This window comes from Amphiura filiformis, chromosome 3 (assembly GCF_039555335.1).
Source record: "Amphiura filiformis chromosome 3, Afil_fr2py, whole genome shotgun sequence".
Taxonomy (NCBI): domain Eukaryota; kingdom Metazoa; phylum Echinodermata; class Ophiuroidea; order Amphilepidida; family Amphiuridae; genus Amphiura; species Amphiura filiformis.
In genome coordinates this window covers 33,948,739-33,969,260 of record NC_092630.1, presented here as the reverse complement: position 1 = coordinate 33,969,260, position 20,522 = coordinate 33,948,739, and the positions used below count along the sequence as shown (strand labels likewise).

Genomic DNA, 20,522 nt, shown 5'->3' with positions numbered 1-20,522 from the left:
GTATTAATGAAAAAATCTAACAAATGTTATTGAATTAAAATAAAGCGCTTATTGCACATAGGGGATAATTTATACGCTAGCCATCATGCCCCCCGTGCGCATTGGATTTCTGTTGGTGAAACCGTTCAAAATTAGATTTTTTTTTTTTTTTCTATTTGTTTTTGAATCAGTTTTAATCGATTATATTTCATGAATATTTCGGTATTTTTGTTCATATTAATATTGTACACGGTCAAGGTTATGATTTCTATTTTTCATTAGTTAAATCAACGGGTCAATGAATTTAGCACGTAAAATATTGCTATGGTTCAATGTATCACTGCAATAAAAAGGTGTCTTTTCAAATTGGAATAGCCTGTGGTCGCTATCAGCTGCTATCTTCTACTTAAATGATGTGACAAAATGCGCGACGGAAAATAGCTCAGACCAGACCCTGAAAATGAAGCCTGGAATAGCTTATTTCCTTCGCTCTGAGTGCAGGGCAGATGAGGAGATTGCGCCATGATTAGTGCATTCACAATATATTGCAATGCGAAAGGTCCATACACCTGATACAGCATGATTACGTCGCACGTCCAAGTAGGCCTGTAACCTGCCTGCAAAAGCTTGCAAACATAGTAAACATGGTACACCAAACAGTTGACAGAGGATGGAGCTGGATGATTTGTCTCAGCGGATGTGTTATACGCTTTTTACTTAATGGATTTTGGACCAGCATTGGTTTGTTTTTTATCCATTGGGAGAGAGATTTTGACTCGGATGCTACCAGTGTATCTATTATTGGTTCCATCATTATGTGTCAATGGCTTATGGGTAAGTAAACTACTATTATGAGAAAGAGTCTTAATACAAGTATCCACAAAGATAAATGACAGACAGTGACAAAAATTCACTGACTATCCAGGTTTTGAACCCGGGGCCTTCGGTTCACCGGACCGATGCTCTGCCATCTTAATGAATCATAGGCGGCGAAAGCTGAAAAAGAATAAAGCTAATTGCTGCATCTTCCGTTTTGAGCATGAATAACACCGCGTTTTGAGCCCAAAAAGGGTGAAATTTTCAAAACTATGCGCGCATCGCACATCAAAACACACCTTCATTTGGGGCTAACACTGGAATTTAAAAAAATGGTTGTCCCGCCCCCTGCGCTACATTATATGCTTCAGCCGCCACTGTAGGCTATCTAATGACAATTTCATTTCCTACAGATATATATTGCAACATGTACACATTTATCTATTTATATTAAGGATTAGTTAAGAATAATCTATTACATGTCACTGCACGGCATGTTTTTACATATAGTATTGGAAAAACTATAATCTAAAAATTGGTAAATAACTGAAGTAAATTGAATGTCCCGTTATAATAGGCAAGAACAGAATTTGAAGAATGCGTATGAGAATTATTTTGGAAAGACCCACTTTTATTGAAATGTCTGGTTTTTGAACGAGCGCTGGTGTGTAGAGCATTTGTAAAACAATATAATAACCGATTTCGGATGTCTTTGCGAGTTGTAAGTTCCGATATTTATCAAGTAGGAAAAGGATAAGTAATAGATTACCCCAGTTAATAGAAAGAACCGATTTAGGGACCGGGTATAGGGCTATATAAAAATATTTATTGAAATGCCCATTTTGGAAAAGGTGTAGAGGATCTGTAAATATTTATGATATTCGGAGAATTCACGTTATATGAGATACCCGATTTTGAACAATGGCTAGATTGATTTTTATCTAATGACCCATTTTTGGACAGGCTGTCGTCTAACCTTGAAAATGGTAAATGACTATGAGGGATAAAGCAATTATTTTCAAAAGTTTCGATTTTGGTCAAATAACCCGTTTATTTTGGAAAGGCTTTATAATCTTGAAAATAGCATAACTCAAGGTAATCGAAATTATGTCCCGTTATAACATGTATAATATTGAAATACTAGGCGGTTACCCGTATTTGGCGGTTCTCGGCTGTCGCGATTACCTGGCTGATGGTGACTGTACCCACCAAGTTTTATGCCCATAGGACAGTTTTTACTAATTTGACCTCAGATGACCCCTTGTGACCTCGAAATGACCTTCCAAAATTTGGCTCTAAAATGTTGACTGTACCCAACATGTTTCATGCCCATACGACAGTTTTTAGTAATTTGACCTCGGATGACCCCAAAATGACCGTCAAAAAATTTGACTCTAAAAGTTGACTGTACCCACCAAGTTTCATGCCCATACGACAGTTTTTACTATTTTGACCTCAGATGACCCCTGGGTGACCCTGGATGACCCCAAAATGACCGTCCAAAATTTGACTCTAAAAGTTGACTGTACCCACCAAGTTTCATGCCCATACGACAATTTGTACTAATTTGACCTCAGATGACCCCTGAATGACCTCGGGTGATCTTGGCCCACTAACCGAAACAAACTTGTTCTGTCTGAGGTCCAGATGCACCCACCCACCAAGTTTGAGGAACGTGCGACCCCTAGTCTCCGAGAAAATAGGCGGAAAACAGTTTTTACTAATTTGACCTCAGATGACCCCTGGTTGACCTTGACCCACTAACCAATACAAACTTGTTCCGTCTTAGGTCAAGATGCACCTACCCACCAAGTTGCATGCCCATATGACAGTTTTTACTAATTTGACCTCTAGATGACCTCTGGTGACCTTGACCCACTAACCAATACAAACTTGTTCTGTCCCGGGTCAAGACGCACCCACCTGTCAATTTTGAGGAACGTGCGACCCCCTGTCTCTGAGAAAAACAGTTTTTACTAATTTGACCCCTGGATGACCTCGGGTGACCTTGACCCACTAATCAATACAAACTTGTTCTGTGTGGGGTCAAGCTGCACCCACCCACCAAGTTTGAGGAACGTGCGACCCCCCGTCTCCGAGAAAATAGGCGGACAGACAGACTCACAGAGGGACAGAGAGACAGAGGGACAGAGGCACAGAGTCACAGAGTCACAGACTACCAGTATTATTATATAGATGGTAAACAACTGGAGTAGACGAATGTCCCGTTTTTGGAAAGGCTACAAAGGAAAACATTAAATAGTTATTAAATACCCAGTTACATTATGAAATATGCGATTTCGGAGAATGGCTAGAATCAACCCACCGTAGTTTGAAAAAAAAAATTGGAAATGCTCTATATAATCTTGAAAAGTATGAAATGGGTCTAGGCCATAATGCCTGTTAGGAATGCTTTTTAAAATATCCGCTTTTGTTAAAATATTATTATATATAGTGTCCCGTTTTTGGAAGGGTGTTAATGGTTTGTATAAAAACTTGATTATTCAGTGTTACAAAAGAACCGATTTAGGGGAAAGTATATTAGAGTATATCAAACCGTTTTGCTTGAAATGCCAATTGGATTTATCGGCTTCATTCCTGAACGGAAGGGCCAATATTCTTAAATAAAAATTTCTTTTAAAGGGGAAAGCTGGCCTCACAATTGAGGGGATTAAGGTGGGATGACCGGTACAACATGCTGGATTTTTTAAAATGACAATTGCAAAATTTTACGTAAATAGGGCTTTAAGGTGGTACTACACCCTCTGAAAATAACTACACACTGGTAACAAAAGTTGTGTATATTATAGGGGCAAGGAATCCAATTACTTCACTGCAATTTCAGTGATTCAAGACAAGTGGTTCATTATATATGTCTTTTCTTATCATAAATAACGTACCGCTTGTCTTGAGTCACTGAAATTCCAGTGTAGTTAAGTGGATTCCTTGCCCCTATAATATACTTAACTTTTGTTACCAGTGTGTTATTATTTTTTTGTTGAGAAAAATGCAAAAATAGTCACAAATTTATCAAGGGGTGTAGTACCGGGGATTTGCCATTTGGTCTAATGCCATTTGGTCTAATATCCATTTCGTCCATCCATTTCGTCTAAACCCATTTGGTCTATATCCACTACGTCCAATAATCATTAGGTCCTTTAACCATTTGGTCCGATAACTATTTGGTCTGATAACCATTTAGTCTAATAACCAATAAGTGTAAAACCATTTAGTCTAACAACCATGACCTCTCTTTTCGTATAAATGTAATAATGATGGAACAAAAGTAACATTTTAATCACGGTTACAAATTTTCTAGGGAAACTCCCGTTGTAATGCTTGGGGGTTAGTCAACAGAACTGGCAAATAAAAAAACCACGTTTTCTATTGTTGGCAATATCAAAATGTTTATAGAAAGAAAATCCTTGTTTTTGACAATAACACATAATTGACCACACATTATAAATAAACTAAAACCTTTCCACTCGACAAAAGGTGGTTTTATGAGTTTGTGTTCTACTACTATTCAAAAAGGCAGAACTCTCCATACTAAAATATACAAGAAGACCTCATTTCAGCCTCTTATTTCCTTAATAAATCGACTCATTTTCAGCCAGTGACTGTAGACAATTGATTTTATGCAAATACTATTACGTAATCAAGTGTGTGATATCTTTTCGCCAGCGCATAGGGCGCTGGTACCTAATTCTGAGATGGGGTTTGTGTACACTAAAGATTAGCTAAGATTATAGCCTTCTTCTATTGGTATGAATTATTTTGTTTACTTCTCGTGGTGGAAATGTTTTTGATGTCTGCTAATTCGATTTGCAAGGAAAAGAAAGTATGTTTTGCCGTTTCAACGAACGAAAACGATTGAGTATTGCCAAAGTTATGTTTGAATTAATTATGACTTAAAAAGTTATCATAGGTTAGGCCTACACATATAAACATAAACTTGTTCAGCAATCAGCATATCAAAAAAAATGACATGGTCAAAGCGGGGGAATGATCACGAGGTCATATCAGTGGACTAGTGAGCATAGCATGATGTTTGGTTGCCTGTGAGTGCATAATTGATATGTTGATAACAGATCTAATAATGTTGTGGAATCAAAATCTTCATTCTATCCTATCCTGTATCGTTTTATGGATAAAATTGACTCAAAATGTTATTGATGATATTATTGCTATCTTTAACATCACTTTTGTCTTTTCAACGGGAAAAATCCGATTGAAAATAAAGTTTTTAGGGGCTAGCTATAATATTGAACAATATATCCCATATTTTGACATGCACTTATAGAAAATAAATAAATTATTGTCTTACTTTATAAATGATAAATACTGTAAAATGACACATAACTAAAGTGAGGCCAATTTCTATCTTTTTATTTGATTCATAAAATTACATTCAACAAAATGATTGAAGACTGAGAAAACACACAATGCAGACTACAGAATGGAGTAGGTAAGATGCCATGTCCATAGCTTTGCAGGAGTTTCGGACTAACAATCAACACATTCAAAAAATACAGTTTAAAAGTGAAGATTGTAGTGAATGATCAGTCCTTTATCATGTGCTTGCCACTATCTACTTTATAGTAAACTATACATTGCGAAATAATATAAAATTATTTTAAAGTAAAATGTGCATGTAAGTTGAGTTAACATAGCGAATTAACTAACAACTGCAGTGTATTTCTTGATTTTTATAATAAGCATGGGTAAAAAGCAGTAAAGACAAAAATACAGAACAATTTGGAGTAATGAATTAAAGAGTTGACAGGAGTTATAGGAGTTAATGTGTTTTGCTGTTTCAGTGTGCATGTTCTCACCATTGATGGTTTGGTAAACTGTCATGTAACATGGATGTAAGCGTGATCCTAAAAAATGCCTTTCACGGTGACCCAAACTATTTACAAGACCTCTTCTGCATTGACGCTGGCCTTCCCTTTTAAAGGGAATTTTTATTTACATGTGTTGTTTGAAAGACAAAGGTACAGTGTTTATGTGATCAACATGATCAAAGAGAAAAGTCCTGAAAACAATCCATATATGGGGTCAGAAGTCGACTTTCATTACATACTGACCGACTTTTGTAGCCTATTATAACACGTTTTCCAAATTTGAAGGTTCTGGCAGCTTTTTCTGGAACTTGTTCTTGAGTCTTAATTTTCATCCAATCTAAAGTCATTGGCTAACATCAGTTATTTTGTTACATTTGCTAGATCTATAGTTTCAAATTGTTGGCATAGGTCATCAGAGGTAGCTTCTTATAATCTTTCAGAAGGCTGAAATGTCGCTTCCTTTAGCTATTGATAAAGCACTCCCCGGGAAGCATTGTCCTGACGGTCGTTGAACTTTTGATTCCTTTTCAACGTCAATGCTCTGTATTATGCATCACTTCCATTGCATTTGTAAAAGTCCACCCCTCCATTGTTTTCGATGAATTCAAATCTTTATTGCGTCTATTGCAACATATTTCCCATTGTTTTTTAATTATAATGGGATCTTTTCCAAGTGTAAAGATACTTCTTGTACGCAGTATATTAATATACATTTATGATTATAATTATCCTGTACGAAAACTATATTCTCCTTAAAAAAAACCCTCATAAAATAACATTTTCTCCTCGCCTTTTTATATTTCAGGTCCAGTAGCGTCATCATTAGGCCACATGTTAACATATCGTACAATTACGTTAATTTCTGGTATACTTATAATGATTTCATTCGTTGTTGGAAGTATCATGGCTCAGACTATTTGGCACCTTTACATAATGTCTGCATTTGCCGGTATGTTTTTAAAAGTATAGTTCATACATAGCCTCTAGAAACTTAGGGCATACACAGGCCCGTACGCAGGATTTTTTTGGGGGGGGCTGATTTTGAAAAAGTGGACTTTTTCCAAAGGGGGGGGGGGCGATTTTGTGAAAAGTGGACTTTTTCCCCCAATTTGGACCTTTTTTGACCAAAAAACCGTAAAAAACCTGATTTTTTGGCTCGCTACGCTCGCAAATTCTTACATTTTGGGACTTTTTGTATACTTTTGCAAATTTGGGGAGGTGCGGTCGCACCCCCCGCACCCCCCCTGCGTACGGGCCTGGGCATACATGACTTAAAGCCACACGTTGGAAAGACATAATGTGGGAATAGTGCGTATTTTGGCCTCGACTCAGCGACCGCTGGAGGCGCATCGTATTGTGAAACGCGAGAATTTGAAAAAAAAACCCACTTTGATATTTCACAATCGCTATGAAACACACAATCGCTATAAAATGATCAATAATTTATTCAACTGTCAACACTTTATAACAGAATTGCTCTTTAATGTAACTTTTTTCTACTATTTTTGTTTACAGCAATTGGCCTTGGCTTTGCATGGTACATCTCTGTGACACACGTTACGTACTATTTCGTCAATAAACTTGGGTTAGCCCTTAGCCTTGTTACAGGATGCGCTGCATCAGGGACTCTTGTGCTTCCATTTTTCTTTCAAATGTGCCTTGAAGAATATGGATGGAGAGGAACATTGTTAGTAACTGCAGGAATTATGTGCAATATCAGTGTTGTTGCTTTACTTCTTCGACCGGTCGAGAAACCAATCAAGATCGACTACGCAAAGGTACCACTTGCATACATAGCTGAAAAGCAAACTGAATCAATTGCCGCAAAATTAAAACGATGCATTGGTACATGTGCAACAAGTTTTAATTTTAATCTATTTCGCCAAAGCTTGCCTTTTTGGGTGACCTGTTTTTTGGGTCTCGCTAACGGAATTGCATTTACTCCAGTTTATGTGTACATTGCACCACATGCAGTAAAACTGGGTATTGAAGAGTTTGATGCTGCTTTACTATTAGTTATTACAGGAATAAGCTCGCTGTTAGCAAGATTTTCTGCAGGCATAATTGTTGACAAAAACATTATTTCAGCCTGGAAATTTTCCGCTCTCTGTCTCGGTGTATGTGGAATATCTTGCGTCGCTTTGCCAGCGAACAATTCATTTTGGTTTTTGGTAACATTATCAGCCTTGTATGGTGTTTCTAATGGAGGTGCTGAAGTCCTCTACTTCTTGGTTATCGTTGAGTTAGTGGGAAAAGATGACACACCGGCCAGTATTGCATGGGCGTCTATGCTATGGGCCGTAGGTGGTGTCATCTCCGTCTATTTTGGAGGTAAGAAAACAAAACTAAAATGTGAAACTTGTTGAATATGTAACTTATCACTAAATACGATACGACGCGACGATACAATGTGAACTACTAAGCATAATATAGGCGTACACCCTGAGACAAAAAGAGGTAGTCGAATTGAGCAAACTGTAAATTTAGCAGCAAACGCCAAATTTGCTTTCTTCCCTTATTGCAATAAGCATATCTAGAATTGCAGATTTATACGTAGTGGAAGTAAAAATGAGAATAAAAGTTCAAGTAGCCTAGACTTCAGCACAACTTGTTTCTTTTTCGCTTATCGGGAGCGCTTTTGAGGAACTTCCTCGTCATCAGCCCCGATGTTGTCAGCTCTGATGTTCCCATGTTCGAGTCCACAAGTAGGGCCTTTGCTGTCACCTTGACCTTGCTCTACATTGAATGTACAGCTGAACAACCGTGTAAAGCGTTTAATACAGCAGGCATTCCAACTACCTTTAACCCTCATCAGAAATTGCGTCAGACAATTGTTTCCCCGAAAAACAAGGTTGACAAATTGAAATAGTCTATAATAATGTCACGCCCGATCGGAGAGTCGGGTAGGAAACTTAAAAAGAGGCTTGCTGAACTCTTAAGTCCAAAGCCGCAGGCTCCATATCGGCTGTACAAGAATATGTCAAAGTGAGTAAGAATAGACTGTACATACTGATCTGTACAGATCATGGAAGTCATCCTGATCAAGAAACAAAGACCTGTATTGAATAGATCCTGTGAAGGACAATCTGATCAAACCCAGCAAGACCAGGTGCAGGAATTTTCCAACTTCGATGACTTCACCTTGTCTGACGTTATCCGACCAGGTTGGTCTCTGGCCGTGTTCAAGAAACTAAGTAAGAGCTACCAACATGGGCTAGCTGATGATAAGGAAGTTCTTCGAAAGTGCTCCCGGTAAGCGCAATAAACAAATAGTGTTAAAGTCTATGAAGTATGTCAATTGCTCGTATAACATTCATTTACCCTTTTATGTTCTTTTTATCAGGATATCTCTATGACAAGACTGGTAGCTATAACCTCGTCTTCATAGTAGCTGGATGTGTTGTTTTCTGTGAAGCTGTATTAACTCTCTCCACAAATCAAATACACAAATTACAAACGAAGATCGAGACTAAAAAGGGAGGATTAATGTGTTATAAGAAAACAACCTGTGATGTCGATGTATCAAATGGCCATATGTATGCCTTACTGAAAAAACCAAACGTGCCATCTAAAGAAACCAATGAGATAGTCATCGGTTATGTAACGTCCTTATAGCATATAGCCAAGGAATTCCGGCGATTCTACAAAAAGACCTTCCACTAGAGGTTGCGATTTTATATTAAAATATAACCCTAACCGCCAAATGGCTTTTTGGCGACGAGAAAGGAAAGAAGAAGGAATAACGAGAGAAAACAAAGAGAGAAGTTGTTTGCTCTTTGCTGGGATTCGAACCCCGAGACCCGTTGCATGCCAAGCACTGGGTCGGTGACACATTGCCACGGGTGTTGGGCTTCGCTGACCAGCGAAACCGTGCCTATAATCACTTAGGGCGATTGCGTTATCACACCACGTGGGATGCACGCACGAACAGCGCATATCAAGTAGTATTTTGTAGTGGTCCTGTTAGGGTTAGTATTTTGTAGTGGTCCTGTTAGGGTTAAGGAAGCCTATATTGAGTTTCGATAGTGGTAACCTAACCCTAACCACCTACCAGCAAACACAAAAACGTTTTCGACATCATTCGCAAAAGGTTATAAAAGGTTAACAGAAAACGTTTAAATGTCGGGTTATATAAAGTGTATATTAAGAGTATAAAACGTTTTCATAACCTTAAAAAACATTATTTGATAATCTACTGCTCAACAAACAAAAATGTTTTACAGAAAACGCTTAATGTCGGGTTATATAAAGGGTATAAAAACGTTTTAATAACGTTCCAAAAACATTCTTGAAAACTTGATACAAAACATTCTAAACAGAATGTTATTTTGGGGTTGAAAAAATATTTTGCGAAAAATGTTTGCCCAAAATATTTTCAATAACGTTTTAAAAACGTTTTCACGACCTTTATATAACCGGACATTTAAATGTTATTAAAATGTTTTGAAATAAACATTTTAACAACATTTCTGTGTTTGCTGGGTTCAAATATTTTAACATAATGTTATTTAAGTATTAACACAATATTTCGCAAAAATGTTTGCAAAAATAGTTTGCAATAACATTTTTTGAAAACATATATTGTTACAAATATTGTTGTAGTGTGTTTTCATACAAAACGTTTTAAAACGTTATCATGACCTTTATTTAATGTTATTAAAACGTTTTTACCTAAACCAAAATATAACTTTATTTAAAACGTTTTTGTGTTTGCTGGGTAAGAGCTTTTGGGGGACGGGAAAGAAGGAAGGAATAAAGAGAGAAAACAAAGAGAGAAGTTGTTTGCCCTGGGTGGGATTCGAACCCGAGACCCCTCGCATGACAAGCACTGGGTCGGCGACCCTTTGCCACCATGGCCATGGTGTAGGGCTTCAATTGCCAGCGAAACCTTGCATGCCTATATTATCACTTGGGGCGATTGCGTCATCACACCATGTGGGATGCACGCACGAACAGCGCATATTTCAAGTATACTAAAATGCAGTGAACCTTTGACGAGCGCGACTACTGTGATGTTGCAAATTCGAGCTGACAACGCGTACGGCGCACAGTTCATTCATAAATTTCCACTCGGCAACAGCAGATCGCCTCAGCAGCCAATCAGAGACAAGTGCGTCCAACACAGTAAATACGCGATGTATGCTTAAAATACGCGCTCGTCAAAGGTTTTCTGGAATTGATTATAGTATAGTACCTGGTCCTGTAGGGATATGCTTATGGTACAATTCAACGAACAAAGTCGTACTATTACTGTGATATTTCGTTAATTTTCGCACAAATTTAGGCAGAATCTGAAAAAAAAACCCACAATTTCCAAAACTGTTTTCTCTCATCACATTTCCCATTCATCACTTTAAAAGAGTTTTTAAAACTCTTATTGCATTCAAATAAGTTTAGAAGAAATATTATTTGAAACATAAATAACAAATCCATGTTATGTCAAACTATACTTTTTCTGAATCTTACGATGAGAGCAATACATTGGTATGGGTTTTTTTAAACAATATTTGACTAAATTTGAAATTTCAACCTTGCATAAGCGGCCATTTTGGATTTATGCAAATTAGGCACTGTTCCTGAACTTGGATTTTTGGGGACTTTTGACATGTTTTTGTGTGAACTTTTGGGAGATGAACGCATGCGAAAATGGATTTTGATGCAATTAGTGGTGGGTAAATATTTAATTTGACTAGCCTAGAGGTAAAAATTTAAAGTAACACCCAATTTTCACATGTTGTTTAGTGGCTTCCATTTTTTCAAACATGAAACAAGGAACTATTATTAGAATTTTAAATTGACGTGCGTACTCATCATTCCTGCTCATACCAGCTACTCTTTCAAAATAAATAAAAATGCCCAAAGTGCTGCATCGAGTATAGTGAAATATGAATGTATATGCAAGAAATGCAAATACATTCATTTTAAAACTTCAGGGTTATGTATAATATTTTCTTTATAAACATCCTTATATTTTTTATAAACGCTTTAATATGTGTCAATGTTTTAGGCATGTTATAGACTAATCCAACGAGCCAAGTGATGGTCAGAATTCAGTCGGCCATTACTGGGTCCCGTCTGCACCAAACTGGTGTTGTTACTGCCCAATTGGATGGATTAAATCCGCTTAAAAATCGATGTTGAATTGTATTGTTTTGTAAACTTTCATCATTCTTTTGTCTACGTGTAAAATGGGTGATGGAATGCAGTTAAATATCCTCGCCAAGGCCACATCATTTCACATTTTATGCGGGATAGATCTAAGGGGGGGGGGGACTCATCTATGGCTGCCATTGAGGTGTAGGAATGCGTGAAAATGGATTCGTCCATACATGAACGATGCGCTTAGCGTAATAATGATATAAAGGTTGTGTGTGAATAATGTCCAATGAACAGGAACCAAATTCTGTCTCATTTCAAAGTCTCGTCATGACTGTTTCATCTGGCACTTAAAAAATCTTGAAATTATATTGAATAAAATGTTTGAACCTTTAAGTACTTTGAGGAGCGTATTAGGACGGGTCAGACGGGCGCTTGACCTCAGTAGCGGTGTTTGCACTCAAAATACTGCGATAACATCAAAAATCAAATCCACTCTCCCCGTGGCTAATTTGATAAAGGCGGGACAGATGAAATATGATAAAAGACCTCGTTACAGTCGGTTCCGATCACGGTAATAAGCCCGATTGTTGGCTACCCTGACCCGCCAGAGGAGGCTTAAAGGCATTCCTACAATGCACTATGATTGGGAAATTTGATGAATATAACCTAATTTTAAAGGCAAAGTCCCCATTGCCAAACACACAAAATGGTCATTTTAAAACTGCAGCCAACGAGCTAATAGTTGAGACTTAGGACTGATATTTGATTTTCTTACAGGAAACATTCATATTGTCCCACTGCATTAATTTTATTCCTAAGTCTCGATGTTATGAATGTTAAATAATAGGATGAAAACACCAGATATTTGCACACAATTCCAATGCAAGGCATGATCAACTGTACCATATGTGTACAAAAGCCAGACATACAAGGTCAGAAACCCCATTGGGTTGTGGGAATGTCTTTAAACATCCTCTGCTGACCCGCTATATACGGCGATCCCCTTCATCAAGTCACTCGTGCCTGGCAGAAAGTATCTTCAGCGTTATCTCCTAGATTTCAGTTAATGCCTAGATATGCTTGACATAAAAAACAGATGGGGAAAGAAGAAGAAGAGAGAAACTAACTGATATATGTGTGAAGTATTCTGATTCAGCGATGCTTTCCTATTATCTGTTCCAGCACAGACTATGCTTGCAATGTAATATCAATTTTATTTGCAGCATCATCCCCCAATATTTCCTTGGCTTGTTGGGTGTGGCGGGTTAGTCAAGCTCAATTTTTTTCTTTAATGGGGGAAGTGGGGAGGTTCCAGGGATGTTTGGGAATGATAATTATGCAATTTGTTTTGAAACGCAATAAATCCACCTTTTTTTCAATTTTTATATATGTGTGTATGTCATAAATTATGAATTTTAATAATATCTTAATATTATAAACTGTATATTTAATCACTTATAATATAATAATTATAAGTGTTTTTTTCTTTGTCTTTTAAAATACAAGTCACGATGTAATTCAGCCATATGACTGCCATTCGTGTGTTATGAATAAATATACCTGAAATAAAAATACTGTAAATGATCCGGGTTTTTTTTAATTCTCCGTACAATCGTTATCCTTTCCTGAAGGATATAATAATGATAGCTGTTTTTCAGCACTCGTTGTTAGCTACCTACTCCCGGTACCTACTACGAAGATTTAGTTTCAACACGGTATATGTGTACAGGTTTTTTTTACATGTAAAACATGTAAAAGCAATTATATTAACGTCATTTTGTCCTAATGTAAATTATCAGGGTGCTTGAATAATTATGAAGTGTTCGTCACTCGTCAGGGGGTTCGGCTGGAGCTGCTGAACAATAACAGGTCTACATTGTTACTGTTTACGTTATTTTGTAGCACTTAAGTTTCATGAAAATGTAGTCAAAATATGCAAATCAACTCATTAATATTCAAAAAAATGCAAATAACATGACTCAAAAAGTAAAGATAAAGAGCATATCGGGCTACCATATCCAAGCATTAAACCAACTTTGAAGTTAATCGGTGATTGCGTTTGAGCTGCAGACTGGATTAACAAAAATGTAGGCAAAATATGCAAATCAGCTCATTAATATTCATAAATATGCAAATAATGTGACACAAAACTATACAGCACATGAGGCCACCATATACCATATCAACGTACGAAGTTTTTAAAAAGTTGATCGGCCATTGCGTTAGAGTTGCACAGTGGATTAATGAATTTGCTTCCGCCCTTCACTCTCAACAAAATCATGGTAATACGCAGTTATTAACCTGTAAATATCGCCTAAGAATTATAGGTTTTACTCTACAGTATAAATATGCATTTAAATCTTATTTATATGCCTTTGTCACAAACAAAAGCATACTAACCCATATACGATGAACCGAAATGGTCTCATCTCTAGTGCCTTAGTTCAATAACTACCAACAGTCATAGCATTTGACCTCAAGGTGTGGAGTATGAGTTTGTGTAGCCAATACCTCCAAATGTCATTCTTTGTGTATAGAAGCATATTGCGTTTAAGGAACCATGTCCTGAAGATGATCATATTTGAGACCATCCAGTCAATGTGCTATTGCTGGCGATATGCATGAGGTAAGACGGAAGTTGGTTGATAATTCAGAACTTCCGAATATACTAGTAGATTACTTATTCTTATTTGGAAATATGTTCTTATACAAGCGCCCGGTTTAAGCGTCATTCGGCAAAGTTTGCGTAACAGCGGGCAACCAATGAATATTTTGATACCTCTTTTGCCGAAATCGGAGCATATTGATCTCAGGATTTTGATGTTACCAGCTGGGTTTATGCTCAACAAGTAAATATTTAGGTGAAAGTGAATTTGAAAAAGGGAAGAAAGGATAAATGTGCAGAAGCTTTGAATCAAAGCTACAAATATCATGCGTTTTCTATCTGTGATTGTCATTGTAGTGTATTATAGTTTCAAATTTTAAGGTGGTTATGGTGGCTGACCGTGCGTTGTGCTCAAGCCTTCGGAAGTTTGTATATAGGTGCAAATTCCCATTTTTAAAATTTTCGACCCAAGGGCTAAGAGCAAAGAATCGATTTGTTGGGAGTGGACTTTATTTTCCTTGCTCTTTTTCTTCAATGTGTTTCTTTTTAGTTTTCTCTTCATACAAGAAAGCATGCATTGCAGCATAAGCCTGGTCCCATCAGGACCCAAGTGTTTGTCCACCCGGACTGACTGGTTAAACCCGGGGGTTAAACAAGTGCGTTCAATTTCGAGTCCATCCTGTGAAAAAAAACCTTATTATATTATATTCCTTTTTGTACATTTTCATTTCAGGGAAATCAGGCTAGGCGAATTTATGAACGTGTGGTAAATATTTATGATTATTAGAAGCTATTAGAGTTGCTAAATTAATGGTTTTTCGCCTCACCCAATTAAATACACAATCAAATTGATAAAATATATTCCCGCTGTACAGATGTATATACTAGTACGGCAATCTGCATTGCTGTGGCTATTATGGAGCACTTTGCATGCAGCATCATTGACAGCTGTGGGCTATGATAACGTACACATTGGGCCATTGCAGATAATAAGGTCCCTCCACATATTATAGGGATTGTTTTCAACCTTAGTTATGATAATTTTTATTACACAATTCTGTCAAAAGTCATTATATACAAAAACAACCAGTGCCTGGCGAGAATTTAATTTTAATGCGAGCTTAGGCTTAGTGTCAATTTTCTACTATAAACGAAGTGAGAAAATAAAAGGGCAAATATTCAAATTGCGAGAAATATATAAACCGAGCTGACCACAGCGTCTATCGCTTAGTGGTAGACGAACCATAGAATAAAGGAAACATACGTTGAATGTTTCATATGACCGTAAAAAGTCGGAAGGAGAGATATATCCTGTCATTTTATTCCCATGGTATTCGGGTCAAACCCCGCGTTACATTCAAACAATTTCTCAACAAATCCAGTAAATCAATTGTGATAACTGGACACCATACGAGACGTTAGGATACAAACCAATACTTGAAGGCACTATCACAATTTAAAGGAAGTCTCCGGCAATCACAACATTATACCTTATAATGTAAGAAAAATAATTATCAAGCACGAATCATGTGGTTTTATTTAAAATAAACTCATAAAAAACGAATAAAAACATCCGTCACTCAACACGCGATATTCAAAATTCCCGGGCGCCGAAATTGTCGAGTGCAATGACGTCCCGGCCAGTAATACAATAAAGGCCGACGACAATTGAGAACAAATAACCATTACGTCATTGCACTTAATTTCGGCGCGGGAATTTTGAATATCGCGTGTTGAGAGCCGACTGTTTTTATTCGTTTTTATGATCAATATGAGTTTGTTTTAAATAAAACCACGTGATTGCTTACTTACTTGCTTAATTCGAGTGGTGTCCTCGAACTGTGATGGCTTTCCACAACTTCCTGTCCTCCATTGCTGTCTTGAAGTCTGCTGCCTCCAGCCCAGTGTCATCTTCCAGAATGTCAATGTAGGTGAGAGCGGGTCTTCCAGGTTTCCGCCTCCCATGCTTGGGTATCCAATGAACCATTTTTGATGCGGGCTCCTCGCTTCTGGAACAGTGGCCAGCAAACCGGGTTCTTCTTTCCCTGATCTTGTGGCTTATTTTGGGAATATCTCCATATAGGTCTGCATTTGACATATGTTCCTTCCAATGCACATTCAGAACAGTTCTTAGCATGCGGGTATAACAGCCATCCAGACCCTTTACAAGTTTAGGGGTGATGGTCCATGCTTCGCATCCATAAAGCAGCACCGACTCCACTGTTGCAGCAAAGATTCGGAGTAAAGAGTTGACCTCCAGATTTTCTTAAGTTTACTGCACGCCCTCCATGCTGCTGCTTTACGTAACTTTACATCCCTTTCAGTGCTTTCCATCCAAGCGCCTAGGTATTTGAAGTCATCTACCTCCTCCAGTACTACACCCTCATTCGTTGTGATGTTTTCTCTCCTGTTATTGTAGGACATATACTTCGTTTTACTTCCATTCATCTTCAGGCCCACTTTAGCAGCTGAAGTCTCCACTCTATGAAGCAGTTCTTGTGCTTGGTGTATTTCCTCAGACAACAGTGCAATGTCGTCAGCAACATCAAAGCCTGTCACCACGACTGGGCCAACTCTCCTACTTCGTCTCTTTTCCAGATGGAATCCTAGCTCCTCTTCATTTCCTTCAATAGCTATTCTCAGTGCAAAGTCGAGGACAATCACAAACAGGTATGGGGCGAGGGTATCCCCCTGAAGTACTCCTGCTAAGATTTCAAACAATTTTGATATTACTTTGGCTTTTGTGTTTTGGTACATGTTGCCAATAGCTTCAACAATGAGTTCCGGAATACCGTAGGCATGGAGTATCTTCAACATCTTGCCTCTATGGATGGTGTCGAAAGCTTTCTTGAAGTCGATGAATGTTATTATCGCTGGCAGGTTATGCGCCTTTAACTCTTTAATCAGCCTACGTAGTGCAAGGATGTGTCCAACAGTCGTTCTACCAACTTTAAATCCATTCTGATTTGTTCTCAGATGCTGGTCAATTTCAGGTCTGATCCTATTAAGTATCATTCTGTTGTAGGTTTTGGCTACGATGGAGGTTAGACTGATACCGTGATAGTTGTTTCCGGAACTAAGATCTGCTGTTTTAGGGATAGGAACAATATTAAGTATGGACCATTGATCCGGCTTATTCCCTTTGAGAAGTGCGTCATTGCAGAACCCTAACACAATGTCATCTAGGTTGCATCTCGTCAGCACTTCTGGAGGTATGTTGTCCTCTCCATAGCTCTTTCCCTCAACCAAAGATGCTTTAGCTTCTTCATATTCTTCGTCAAATGGCCCCACTTTAATATCAAGCTCGTCTAAAACTGGTGTTATTTCTTCTTCCTCATCATCAATGTCAGGAGGGCTTCCAAGAAGGCCTTTGAAGTGGTTGTACCAATTGGTGACCCTTTCACTTTGTGTATTTCCCTTCAACTGACCTGTACTGCATGCCTTTCTACCAGTGATGTCGTTGAGCAGTTTCCAACTTTCACCATGTTTGGAGTTGACATGAGCTCTTTCAACCTCTTGCAACTTGCCATTTAGGTCTGCCTCGATGACTTCATTGTATGCATCATCAAGGTTTTTCTTCGCCTTCTTGTACTCCTCTCTTTTACAATCAGTAGTGTCCAGTTGATACACCTCATACGTCTCCCTGATATGGTCTCTTGCCTTTATGACTCTTGGATCACGAGAAAAGTTTGCCCTTCGAGATCGCTTCTTTGCAGGGATGATCTTCTCAGCTGCTTCTTTGTTGGCAGCGATAAATAGGCTGTACTTATCCGTGGCTGTTTCCTCCATGTCTTCAAGGATTTCAAACCTGTTGTGCACTTCTATGGTGTACATCTTTTGGATATTTCTTATCAGTGCTCAGGGATTTCCAATCGAACTGGTTCTTCCTTGGTAAAGTCTTGCTCTTCCTGAGGCTTAGTCTTATTCTTGCCGACACTATTCTGTGATATCGAAGCCCACACCAGCAATGGTGTTGTATGCCTCGGCGTTCTGCAGACTGTTCCTCCATTTTCTTCGTATGAGTATATAGTCTAGTTGGTATTTATTGCCTCCTGGGCTTGTAAATGTCCATAATTTTCCAGCTTTCTTACGAAACTGTGTGTTCGCAATTATGAGATTCTTCTCTGTTGCTAGTTCCACAAGGTACTTTCCATTTCTGTGAGTGGTGTCATGGTGTGTAAATTTAGTGTCTTCCAGTCCAACTCTAGCATTGAAATCGCCCATCACTATCAAGAGGTAATGAGCTGGGATGGATTCAATGGCTATCCTCATACTATCGTAGTGATTCTCTACTGCGTCTTCATCAGCTACGTTGGTTGGGCAATATGTAACGATGCCAGTTGTTGCTGGGTTACCCTGGAAGTTTGCAATGACAATAATCTGCTGTTGTGTGATCTCACACTGGCAAGTGAATTTTTAGCATTTTTGTTCAGTAGGATTCCAACCCCTCCAACTGCAGCTCACGCATCGTTCTTAGTTGCTGATGTTGTAATCAGTGTCCTGCCCAGTATGTTTTCGTAATTGGTTCATCGTGAATAATACGATGCTCTTGTATCCCCAATACTACCACATTGTACTCAATGAGATTAGAAACTAGCTCCTCTCTACACTGCTGTTCTCTTATCATGCTTACTGTCCGTACATTCATGGTGGAGATTGAAATGACTTTCTTGCAATTTACAAGGTTTCTCCTCCTGCAGGCACCTTCATCAGACTTGTCCCTTCCATCAGGATTTCGAGGCAAGGCGTCATGTGATCTTTGCAAATCGATGTCTGCACCATGAGATGTTAAGACTGAATTAGGTACTTTTTAGTGTAGTTTTGGTTCGCCATCATAGTTTTTCGATTGCTGATATAGCTGTGGTCGCAACGCCTACAGCTAGCTTTGTTAACAGAGTTTTCCTCTCCGCTTGTCCTGTGGCCGTATAAAAATGTACATACAAGACATCTTTCTTGCGCCCTTCACACTTGTGCTCTGTCTCCATCCAAAGAAAACAAGAAATAGTACAGGTTCCAGGACACCCTGCTTTTGTTCACTGGCCGGTATGGTGAAGTCTAATCACTACGCCCTCTTGCCGTTTACAGGATACTATCTCCCTTACGCCTGAGGTAGTGAACTACCTCAGCTATTTGACCCATAGCTGGGACAAAGGTTGGTGTGTAACCAGGGCGTGTCCACGCGCCGGTGGGCTTGCGTACCACACCTTTGGGGCCCTTTGCTGCTCCCAGATCCCCTCATGTCTGCCTGGTATCCAAGATGCCCGGTAGTGAAAATTATTTTTCTAATATACAAGGCATAATGTTATGATTGCCGGATACTCCCTTATAAGTACGACTCTGGATACACAAGTGCATGGTTTTTAAGATCATGTATTATTTATTATAAGTGAAACATCAGATTCATACTATATATATATAGTAATTTTAATGAGTAATTAGCTCATGTTGACATTGTTGAAACAACAGGCTAATTACACTGTCATGCTTGGCTTGTTTTGCACCTGCCTGCTCTTCTGCTTGTATGGTTTCTTTTTCATGTGGTGTTTTCTATTACATTGAGGCCTTTTACCATTACAATCTTATTAGGGTTAAAGTCACATTTCGGTCAAATTTTAATTTTGTTATTCTTTGCCAAAAACATAGCCTAATAATTAGTATTTACTGTCAAGGTTTTCTGATTATTTTAAGCCAACATAATGAGGTAAAATGAAAGCTTAGCCACTCGACTTAACTGTGGAGCTCTATGAAGATATTAGTGAATAAAACCGGGATCTTGTAATTAAAGTGGTTCGGGGTTAGTCTTTTACATGTGGTATTTCAGTACATCCATGGAAATAGTAGATGAGATCTATTTCCATGTTACATCATTGGTCATTATGCAAAACGTAGAAATTCGAGCAAAATTGAGGGCGTCGCTGTGGAGCAAATCACACGTTATGGCTTTAAGTTGCTCCAGTTCGGATATTAGAAGCAAATACTTAAAACCCCGGCTTAAACCGTGTGCCACAATGACTTACAATGAGGCTACCACCTTCCTTGTTTACCATGTTTACACATGAGAGTTTTCTCCTGATGACGAAAGCTCAAGTGTGATGTGGAAAAGTTGGGGCATGCGGCTATCAATCGGGTCAGTGCTCGCTTTATTGCTTGTCAATCATTTGTTTCTACCAGGGACT

General features: G+C 38.3%; 2 protein-coding genes across 2 annotated transcripts; one reads left to right on the top strand and one right to left on the bottom strand.

Annotated features, from left to right (window-relative positions):
- The first annotated feature begins 245 nt into the window (after positions 1–245).
- Positions 246–9,688, top strand: LOC140148406 (monocarboxylate transporter 13-like). The gene is made up of 4 exons (XM_072170337.1): positions 246–813; positions 6,448–6,591; positions 7,158–7,973; positions 8,986–9,688. The coding sequence occupies exons 1-4, from the start codon at positions 624–626 to the stop codon at positions 9,255–9,257; spliced, it is 1,422 nt and encodes a 473-aa protein (XP_072026438.1). The 5' UTR covers positions 246–623; the 3' UTR covers positions 9,258–9,688.
- Positions 9,689–18,282: 8,594 nt separating this feature from the next.
- Positions 18,283–20,393, bottom strand: LOC140147202 (craniofacial development protein 2-like). The gene is made up of 2 exons (XM_072168983.1): positions 20,364–20,393; positions 18,283–18,747 (listed from the first exon to the last, which is right to left on the bottom strand). Exons 1-2 carry the CDS (start codon positions 20,391–20,393, stop codon positions 18,283–18,285), a joined length of 495 nt encoding a protein of 164 aa, XP_072025084.1.
- Between the last annotated feature and the right edge of the window lie 129 nt (positions 20,394–20,522).